The sequence below is a fragment of the Onychomys torridus genome, chromosome 8 (assembly GCF_903995425.1).
Source record: "Onychomys torridus chromosome 8, mOncTor1.1, whole genome shotgun sequence".
NCBI lineage: Eukaryota > Metazoa > Chordata > Mammalia > Rodentia > Cricetidae > Onychomys > Onychomys torridus.
In genome coordinates this window covers 22,086,478-22,097,454 of record NC_050450.1, presented here as the reverse complement: position 1 = coordinate 22,097,454, position 10,977 = coordinate 22,086,478, and the positions used below count along the sequence as shown (strand labels likewise).

General features: G+C 55.2%; 1 protein-coding gene across 1 annotated transcript; it reads left to right on the top strand.

The window, feature by feature from the left end:
• The first annotated feature begins 6,043 nt into the window (after nt 1-6,043).
• Tlx3 (T cell leukemia homeobox 3) lies at nt 6,044-8,817 on the top strand. Its single transcript, XM_036198244.1, has 3 exons — nt 6,044-6,587; nt 6,931-7,174; nt 8,074-8,817. Exons 1-3 carry the CDS (start codon nt 6,167-6,169, stop codon nt 8,282-8,284), a joined length of 876 nt encoding a protein of 291 aa, XP_036054137.1. The 5' UTR covers nt 6,044-6,166; the 3' UTR covers nt 8,285-8,817.
• The last annotated feature ends 2,160 nt before the right edge of the window (nt 8,818-10,977 follow it).

Sequence of the window (10,977 nt, the reverse complement as noted above, 5' to 3'; positions counted from 1 at the left end):
GTAGGGCACATCCTAACTCTAGCCCTCCACAGCTGCATATTGTTGGTCAAGGACCTCTTCCCTGAAGCAATTGCCCTTCAAGTCTCATGGCCTCGAGCAGAACCCATTGCCTGCAGCCATTTTTTTCCTCCACCTAGCATCCTGAGCCAGGAATCAAAGTAGATTTCCTAACTGCACCTATATTTTTTCTCTACTTAATCCCAAATTGGGTCCTTTGTGGCTGGTACTGAAGAGGCTATCAAGGGATCCTTTGGCCTCCCCAACCAGTGGGACTAGATACCTCTGGGAGGAAAGCCAGTCTAATGAGACACTTGAGCTGTGTCGGTGAGCTCTGCCATTAATTCATCCTCCTGCTGTATTTCATAAAATTGTTCTTGAGACTTTTTAATGTTTTATTGAGGTGCAAGTTTACGAGGAAGCAAACCTTTCCAACTACGGCAAGAGTAACCTGCCTCCTTGGCATATTAAAAAATAATGTTAGTGTCGGGTTTTACGTCCCACAGTTTGGATTGCTGATAAGAGCGCTTCCCTTGACAAGATTCTTTTTGAGGTTTACAGAAAGCGTAATAAAATATGTAAGTTACATCTCCACAAACAAAAGCTATAACATAAGTTATTTATAAGTGTGAGATACAAACACTATCATGATAAATAAGCCATAAAGGGTACCTGCACCATCCATCTTAATGTAATTTGCCCAACAAAGGTGTTGAAACGAAGTCAAATTCAGTAGAGAAAATTTGTCAGGAAGGAAGCAAAGTTGTAGAACACAAAATGGGGGAAATGGCTGATGGGTGAGGGACAGAAGTGGTTGTGAGGTGAGGCTTGGAGGTCCCTGAATGAATGCAGCATATGCTTGCCCAGAAGGACTGTCCCAGCCCTCCTTACCACAGCCTGCCATCTGCACCTAGTTACAGCTCCAACACCCTCCAGCACCAAACAGCCCCTGGGAAAGGAATATCCTAGTCCCTTCCCTCTAGCCCTGTGGCCTCAAGCTGCTGCTGCTCCCTTCCGGGATTAGCCCACTCAAGTCCGTGGTCTGAAGCTGACCAAGCCCTAGGATCCTAGGAGCCCTTCATCTGCTCCAGTGCTTCTCATCCTGTGGGTTGTGTAAACTTTGGCAAACCTCTATCTTAAAAAAAAAAAAAAAAAAAATCGCATTACAATTCATAACAGTAGCAGAAAGTAATGTTATGGTTGGGGTCACCACAGCATGAGTAACTGTATTAAAGGGTCTCAGTGTTAGGAAGATGGAGAGCCACTGATCTCCTTTACTCATCCACAAATGAGCTAATGAATGAGACCAAGTCTCTGCCCTCACGGAGCTGGTGGGCTGCATCACCAAGTCAGCTGCAACACAGTCCAGTGAGGACCAGAAACTGTGATAGAGAAAGAAGGTCTGGGTCCAGGGGTGCTTCGGAGGATGAGAGAGCTGAGAGCTGGCCTGGATCTTGATGCACAGGGTCCAGCCATGGATTGAGCTGGGACAGAAGCCTGAACAAAGTCTAGAAATTCCTGGGCCCCAGTTCTCATCCTTCTTTCTTTATTCCCTCTTTACCCTAAGGAGACGCCATGGTGTCCTACCACAAATCTAATGACCCTCCAGTAAGCGAAGCCCTGCACTGAGCCCAGAACATGGACTTGGATGCCCTAAAAGAGCTCCCAGGCCAGCAAGAGAGGCAGACAGCAGCCCCCCACAACAGCCTCTACATCTGTCTCTTTTACCCAGACCACCCCAGAAGTTTCTCCTAGAAAAGAGGACCTCATAGACCACTTGGTCCAAAGATGGCCTAGCTCCAGCCCTCCCCAGCGGCAGGTGCTGAACAAGCACCTCTGTGGTGAGGTCTTGCACACCCACCACCTACGGCCCCTCTTCCTTCCTCCAGCTGGCAGCCTTGAGCCTTTTCAGATCCCCCAGGAACTTTCTTCCCAGAGCCCTTCCCACTGTCCCTCCTATCAGACAGAGAAAGTAAGTGTGCAAGCCTGGAGAGCCAGGAAATTTGAGTATGTGCTCAGTAAATACTTGTTGGATAAACTGGGGCACTTGTCATTTTCCATCCTGAAAACTAGAAGGACCCTAGGGCTCCTACATAGGATGTGTAGTAAGCAGGTCAGCAACTGCTTGTAACATGATGTGTGTGCCAAAGCATGTGCTTATGCCTTTTATGGAAGTAGACCGTAATATTTCCCTCAATCTTGCAAATAGGATAACTGGTCCAAATACACTTGAGGGCCTTGATTCAATCCCTACTCCATTTCAAATTGAATCCCAAATCACACAGGAAGTCAGTGGCTGAAGAATCTGAGCTGCCTGCATCCAGACTCATGGACCACTTGGAAATTGCAGCATCCTGCCATTCATTTCCAAAACCCCAAATATCCTATAGGACTCTCAGCAAGACCACCCCTTCTCCCAGCTTCACTTCCTGGGGACCAGGAGAAAATTCATGCAGCCTGGAAGTCCCCAGATCCCCAAGAATCCTGACCCCAGTTCCCTAGATTTCAGAACCTGAATTTTTCTAACCTCTCTCTCTGCAGTGTGTGTACCCTCTCCCCCACTTCAGTGTTGAATTAATAGCAGATACAAAAGAGCAGCAACTTCACAGTTTCTGGAACACCAAATACAGATCAAAACATACTTGGCCAAACCAGGCTCGAAGGAGACATTGCCTTGAGTGTGTTTATGTAAAGAAGGGGGAGGAAAGACTTTTGACAAAGTAAACTTTAAGCACAACAAAGAAGAAATTAATTTTTAAAAAGTAAAAGCAAGATGAAAAAAAACATTTATGGAAAATATGACTTAAAGGAAAAAATGAACAGCTAACAAGGGGTGGGCATGTAGCTCAATTGATAGAGTGTTTTTCTAGCACTCACAAAGCCCTGGGTTCAATTCCTGGCCTCAGGTGAGCTGGGCATTCAATAGGAATAGCCCGGAAAGGTCTTTCTCAGCTGTGTTGCAGTTTGAGACCATCATGGACTACATGAAACCCTGTCTCAAAAACAAACAAGCAAAACCAGGGTAATGAGCCTGGCATAGTAATTCCTGTAATCCTAGCACTTGAGAAACGGAGAGTTAATGAGAGTTTGGGAGCCAGCCGGGGCTCAAAATAAAAGAGGGCAATGAAATGAAGCTTGCTCATCCCCCAGTCCTAGAGATTGAGCCCAAGGCCTTCCCCGTGTTAAGTAAGGGTTCTACCACTGAGCTATATCCCATCAAGGGCATTTTCCAAGACCAATAAAACAGACTTATTTAGCAAGTGTGACCCATAAACAGACACAAAAATGTAAGAGAGGATGAGCAGGAGCTGCCAATCCCAACATTTATTTTCTGGCACCTTTGAAAGCTGAAAGAGATGGACAGGACTGGTTTCCACCAGGCTCAGTAGGTGGCTTGTTAGCAGACTGCTGAACCCCACCCAGAGTTCCTGACATAGGAGCCCTGCCAGGATTCAAGAATGCCATTTCTAACAAACTGCCCAGTGCTGCAGACACTGGCCATGACTTCAACTGACTTACTCCCCCTCCCTAGCTGCCTAGATGCCCTCCTTTGTCCAAGGAAGAATAGAAGGGGGGACTGTGATCAGCAACTCAGAGCTCTGGGTGACTGAGGACCTGGAGGCCTAGAGAGGTGAGACAGAGCCCTCACCCCTGCTGGGCGCCAGGCTAATGCTTTCCTTGGGAGCTACACAAATAAACTGAGGCACAAAGAGGCTCAAAGCTTCTGAGTAAACTGAGAGATTTCTACACGTGCCCTGGAAGCAGTGCTGGCCATGTCAGCCACATCCTGGTCATCTTGTTCCGAGGACCTTTGTGCTACAGCCTGTTGGGCATTTTCCCAGCTCCTGGAAGTGGCCAGGCCTGGAACCCAAGGCTAGGCAGGCAGGAATGGAGATGCAGTGCAGTGCCAACACCAGCCCTCACATCTGGACCCAAGTGATCTGAACATCACTTCCCTCAGTTAAGGCCCTGTCTTCCCTGGGTGAGTGAGTAACTAGTGCCATCCCTGCCACACAGAGTTCTCAAGGACAAGAGAGTCACCTCTGTCCTTAAAGGTACTATTATATAATCCGGAGTGTGACTGTCGGGAGTGGCATTTCTTACAGCCGCTTCCACTGCCATTATCTCATTTTGTTCTCATGGCTACCCTGGGGGTAGCTACTCCCTTCTCTGTTTTACAAATAAAGCAAATGAGGCTGGAGAAGGGAAGCAGGGAGCCCAGAAGTCCTCAGATCTCCAGCAGCGGTGCCTGTATTAGAAGTGAGAGGCCCCCAGAGTCAACACAATAGTATCTCCCATCTGAAAGTCCTTGTCTCAGGCCAGGGCCTCCCTGCCCCAACCCAGCGTAGTGGTTCTGCCAGGGCCAGCAAAGCTGCCCAGTGTCACACAGCTGGCTGGTGACCTAACTGCCCACCAAGGCCTAGAGGAGTTACAAAGCCTGAGTCATCTGGTTTGTTGAGAGCAATGAGACAGAGAATTTAAAAGGCCACTGCCTCCTTCCTGTGCTCTGACCCCATAGGTGAAGAAATACACCGATCCAAGACACCTCTGCAAAACAAAAACTACCAACAAAATGAACATACCATAATAGAATACACCCTCCATCCCACTGGGTGTGGGACTGGAAAGGATGCTGATGGGTGGTGCTGTCCTACTAAGTGCAGGGCTCTATGCTCTTTGCGCTCTCAATATCTCCCTCACCGTGCACGAATGCTCTGCATGCTTTACCCCATTTTACAAATGAAAATCCAAAACCGAAAAATGATGGAGTCACTAGCTCAAGCTTACTCCGCTAGGAAGTGGCCCGCCCAAATCTGCACACAACTTCTGACCAACTGCACAGAGATCGCTGGAGTCTACACACTCTGGGAACCAGAGAAAGAGCCCTACCGGGAGGGAGTTCAGCGCTCAGAATTTACAACCAACGACTTTACGACCTGAGACCTGCTGCTAGGAAAAGACTCTGGGTCTCACCTAGGCAGGGAGAAAGGTGACCGCGCCCCATGTGGTGCTGGCCACGGTGCTGCCAGGATGATGTGGACAGTCCCGAGGCGACAGCAGAACTTGGGGTGGTCAGCGCCTGGACTGAACTGGAGCTGGCAGGAGCTCACTGCTCGAATTTCCTAAGGAAATGTCTCCATTTGCTCTAAATGGGAACTGCCCCTCCTGTACCACTAACGAACAGAGGTCCCCAAACCTGCTGACCCTCGGAGGGATCCCCAAGCTCTCGACCACAGCCTCATCTATCCCGCAACGAATTTTGAGGGTCCGGATCCCAGCTCCCCACCAAATGACCTCAGGTCCCTAGTCCAGCTGCGCCCGGCACGCGTGGGCACCTGCAAGTCACCGCTCAGTCTTCCCGGCTGGGGCCAGGGAGCGTCTCCAAAGTGTCCGCGACGCCTCGTTGGAAGCCGGGGAGGGGGCGAATTCTCCCCACGCGGGTGTCCTCGGTGGCGTGGAGAACGCTCCGGTGCTCTCCTTGATCCACGCGTGGACAGCTCCGAGCTTGCACCCCACGAAGGGACGCTTTCGTTGCTCCGGCGGAGGGCGAGCGGCCCAGAGGCTTCCGCAGATTTCGTAGGACTGTTCTTAGGTTGCATCTCCATTGTAACTGAAGATTCATTTTGTTTGGGGTTTGCTCAGATGAAAAAATTTAAAAGACAACGAAAATCCCCGCGGCAAAAGCCATTTCCCTAGCAGCGCGCCTGCCGGTGGGTGAGGCGGCGGGAAGCGGTCGAGCCCGAAGTGGGGAGCGTCTGCTAATTGCAGCTTCGTTAGATTTCGGGTTTGAGAGGCTGCGGTTCGGGCGCTAATATCCGCCGCCCATTATCCCGGCTAATAAATTTGACCTATTGTTCGTTTGTTAAAATGATGTCACCTTGGAACAGTCCCTAAGCTCCTATTTCCATGAATTAGGCCTTTATTGAAAGCCGGGAGCCAATGAGAGGAGAGAGGCTTGTTGATCGCAGCCAATGGCTGCAGCGGGAGAGGAATTAGCAGCGGAAACTCCAGGTTCGGTTCAAGAAAGATGACACAGAGCCTGTCGGGCCCGCGCACTCTTGGCAAAGTTTCAGTGCAACTGGAGGCGCCGGGCGCTCCATGGCCGCGCCGTAACGGGGACCCAGCCGCCTCCCCGCCCAGCCCAGCCCAGCCCTTCCGCCCGCCCAGGATGGAGGCGCCCGCCAGCGCGCAGACCCCACACCCGCACGAGCCCATCAGCTTCGGCATCGACCAAATCCTCAACAGCCCGGACCAGGACAGCGCGCCCGCCCCGCGGGGCCCCGACGGCGCCAGCTACCTGGGAGGGCCCCCCGGGGGCCGTCCGGGCGCCGCATACCCATCTCTGCCCGCCTCCTTTGCGGGCCTCGGCGCGCCCTTCGAGGACGCGGGATCTTACAGTGTCAACCTAAGCCTGGCCCCCGCTGGCGTGATCCGGGTGCCAGCGCACAGGCCGCTACCCGGGGCCGTGCCGCCGCCTCTGCCCAGCGCGCTGCCCGCCATGCCCTCCGTGCCCACGGTCTCCAGCCTGGGCGGCCTCAATTTCCCCTGGATGGAGAGCAGCCGCCGCTTTGTGAAGGACCGCTTCACAGGTGAGCAGAGCGGGCCACCAGGAGCCAGGCCTCGGCCCTCTGGGGGCCAGGGGCGCCGCGCCCTGTGCACTCCACTCCCAGGAACGATTTCAGAGGCCCAGGCATGGTGGAGGCCTAGGCTCCCAGGGCTCGGGGAGGCCGTGGAGGGGAGGGTAAATCGGAGAGTTGCGGGGGGAAAAAGAAACCAGCGTCCCGGGGAAGGGGAGGGTGTCCCTGCCTAGCTTGGCGCCGCCGGGGACACGAGGGATGAGCAAAATAGCGGAGCACTGTGTCCCACGGGGCTCCACGTGCGACCTGAACGGTGGTGGGGCTGGGCTTCAAGGGGCCTCATGTGTCTCTGCAGCGGCGGCCGCGCTCACGCCCTTCACCGTGACCCGGCGCATTGGCCACCCCTACCAGAACCGGACGCCGCCCAAGCGTAAGAAGCCGCGCACGTCCTTTTCCCGGGTGCAGATCTGTGAGCTGGAAAAGCGCTTCCATCGCCAAAAGTACCTGGCCTCGGCCGAGAGGGCGGCGCTCGCAAAGTCCCTCAAAATGACAGACGCGCAGGTCAAGACCTGGTTCCAAAATCGGAGGACCAAGTGGCGGTGAGAGAGGCCCGGCCCTGCCTTCACCTGCCCCGCCCTGCGCCGCAGCCCCGCATCTTGCCCTCTCCTGTGCTACCCCCTGTCCGCGCACCCTGGACCACGCATCTCCCTTCTTTTCCAGATTTGTTGTCCTCCCTTCCCACCGACCTGTATTCCTCTCTCCATCATCTCCCATGCCTCGGCGTCTACATTTCCAGCCCCATCTCGCCAGTGTTTTGTCTCGCCTCTTTTGCTCATTTGGGTTCCTCCCACCTGCCCCCCACCACACACATCCCGGGCCTCCCACACTCTCCTCCCTCTCCCGTTCCAGCCCACCCACTCGGATTTCGGATTGATAGCCAGGGCGGTAGGGTCCTCACTCCAACTCTGTTTTTTTGTTTTTATATACAATCCTTGCTTCCATCCAACCCGTAAACGACGAAGCGATGTGTCCTAGAGAGGGCTTCAGGACAGTGCCTGGGAGAATCTTATCAGACTGACCCCATCCGGGGCAGCCCAGCTGGTGGTGCACAGCCAGCCAGTCCACCCGTGGGCCCAAGTGACCCCACTGGCCGCAGGGCCGAGTCAGTTATACATTGCCCTGCCGTTGTTATCCCGCAGTGGGTAACAAAACACACACACACAAAACAAGATTTATTGTTGGTGAAGCCACAAAATCCGGGTGTGCAGGTGGACGGCGGGCAGAGTGCCCTCCCAGCGCCCCCGGGGTGCACAAACAAAACCCAGCGGTCCCACCCGCCCTTCCGCCCCGCGGGCCTCCGGGAAAGTGTGTGCGGGCGGCTGGCGGCTCCTCGCCTCGAGGGGCTAAGCTGCCCGGATCCCGGGAGGGCTGGGGCCCACTGGTGGCCTAGCAATGCCCAGTGCGTGACGGTGCTGTCCCTCTCCCTCCCTGGGTGCAGGCGGCAGACGGCAGAGGAGCGGGAGGCGGAGCGGCAGCAGGCGAGCCGGCTCATGCTGCAGCTGCAACACGACGCCTTCCAGAAGAGTCTCAACGACTCCATCCAGCCCGACCCACTCTGTCTGCACAACTCTTCGCTCTTTGCTCTACAGAATCTGCAGCCCTGGGAGGAGGACAGTTCCAAGGTCCCTGCAGTCACCTCGCTGGTGTGAGCCGCCAGCGCGCACCGTAGCTACGGATCGCCGCCCCCACCATGCGGGGCGCCCGGGTCCCCCAGCCGGGCTGGGGAGGGAAGCTGGGCCTAGAGGGGCAGGGCGGCCCGGCTCGCGTGGGCCCTGGGGCGCGCCGCACAGCGCCGGCCGCGGAGGGGGGCTGGGCCCGGGTCCGCGCGGCTGCACAATCCGAGCCCCCGCCCCGCGCCCCGTCCCGCTCCAGGCCCGGGCCTGACAAAGAAGCGCCTTACGTTACTCCGCCCCGCGCCCGCACCCCCGGGCTGGGCGCCTGTATTATACTTTGTACTTTTGCCCAAACGTGTAAATAATAAAAGTTTTGGCTTTTTTCTTTAGAAACCGGCCACCTGCTTCCCCTGCGGGGCCGCTGGAGGAGGGGCAGCCGGCCTGGCGACTGGGGGGAAGCGCCCGGGGGCTGGGGTGCACCCTGCGTTTAGGCTGGGGTTACGCCTCTCCTTTTCCGTTCCTTTTATTTAAGTCGTTTTATTTAATAAAAAGTTAGCTATTTCACTTAATGCCGCTTTTATTTCGTTTTCGTTCCTTGAACGCTCGGCGACCCCGGCCCTTGCGCCCCACCCCTATGGCGATCGCAGCCGGTGTGCGCGGGCGCGTCCAGGTCTGCGAGCTACACTGGTTTCGCCCCAGCCCGAAGCCCGGCCCGGGGCCCTGCGGAGGATGCGCCGTGCAGGTCAGTTTCAGAAGCTGGTTGCGGGATGGGGAGTGGACCTGGGATCCAGCACCGCGCTGCTGGGAAGGCAAAGTTCCGGCCTGAACCGGTTCTGAGTCGTCGCAGGTCGATTCCATCTAGTGGGTGGGAGAAAGGTGAAACGCTGGACACTCTCAGGCCCGGCGCCACTCGTGGACCCGGCTCTGAGGGATCTGGGCACCCTGCGAGCACAGGGCCGGGGCACAGTCCGAGCTTCTAATGCCTGGGATCGCAAGATCCCAGGTGGAGCGTGACGTTTTACGACGTCACAGCGATCTTTCACTGCATCACTTAACAAGAGGGACTCGGGGTGCTCCAGCTCCCAGAACCCTAAGCCTGAGTGTAGCAGCAGCCTGGCGTTGTCCTCTCAAATTTCCAATGGCTGAACTTTGGAAGTTTCTAGATTGCGAGATCCAGAGCCCCTTTATAATTCTTGGGGTCTTTTAAAAACATTTTTTTAGATTTTCCGGTCTCTCCATTCTTTCTCTACCATATTATCTGTTCTCTCTGTTTATCCCTGTGCTCTCCGTTCTCTGGTGTGTGTGTGTGTGTGTGTGTGTCCTTGTTGCCGTGGTTTCTTCACGGTTTCACGCTTCTCTTTCCAGTTTGTTCTCTAATTTCTCCGAGCGCATTTCTTCTTTGTGGCCACTCTTCCTCCCTAGTCTACACGGATCCCTTCTCCGCCTTTTCTCTTGTCTTGTAGATGTCCCTTCCTGCTTCCCCAGAATCGCTTCGCCTCCATTTCAGTCTTTGTCTCTTTTTCCTGTTCTTCTCTTCCTCCCTCCTCCAGACTCTGCTCCCCATAGCTCCCAGCAGCTAAACACTTTGGGGAGGGGTGTCTTCCCGCTACCCCAGCAGTCCCACCCCACCCCGCTGTGTCTCTCAGAGCCAAGCACCACCCTGCGGGCTGCGGCACTTGTCTTCGTTATAAGCGGGCTGAGGAGTCGACAGCCCTTACGAGGCTGAGGGAGAGAAAACTGGACTGAGAGGACGCCCCTATCCCAGCTCCTGCCCTCGCTAGCACCTCCAAGCTCTTCTAACCCTAAATTTGCTCCTCTTGGGACTTAAAAGACAGGGGGGGTGGGGTAGGGTAACTCAGACTCCTCCCGAGACATTTTCTTGAAATGTTCTTTACTCTGCTGGAAAGCTTTTGAGCAGCGTGCTCAGGTGGTGGGAAAGGTTGGCCCTTCGGCTGAGGAGGAGGCCCTTCTTTGCCGTGCTGTTGTCTCTGTCTGGTTCCTCCAGGATTTCCTCTATTGCGCTGTAATAAGGCCTACAGTTTTTACTTTTCTAAATTATGTGTATTGTTTTGACAGGGTCAACCTCGATTCTTAAACCTCTGGGGGCACACACGTTGTCTTTTTCTTTCTTGCAAGCTCTCCGTCTTGCACAAAGGGCTCTGGTTAAGAAGCCCAAGGATCAGGTGGGGGACTGGAGTTCCCACACTCGTTGCCTTAGCCAGTGCGCGGCCTCTGAGTCTTTTGCCCCAGCTAAGCCTTGCTGAACTAGATGTCCGCTACCAGTCTGATTGAGTTAGGAGACTAAGCCAGATCCCACGCGTGTCCCATCTCTTATCCAGCTCACCTAGAGCTGGGTGGGCGCCCCCAGCGGGTGGGAGCGATTGCTGAGCCGCAAGTGAGTGTTGCGCCTTCCACTCGTGACCTGCCAAGCCCCTAACCTTCCTTTCTATTATTGTTGTGCGAGGTGAGCGGCGGGATGAGAGGCGGAGGCGCGCCGTTGAGGGACAATGCTCTCGGTCTCCCCACTGGGAGGACCGTGGGTTAGGGTCGGGACCACGACCAAGGTCAGGCAAGCTTAGAGGCTGAGCTGAAGGAACATGGGCTCGTCCTTAGCGGTGCTCCCTCGGCCTTAGGCCGGGTGGAGACTCCCGACGCCAACGGGTGAGTGCGGCGGCGCCAGGGGCGCAGGCCCAGCGGCTGCACAGCGGGAAGTCGCCAACCGCTGCACC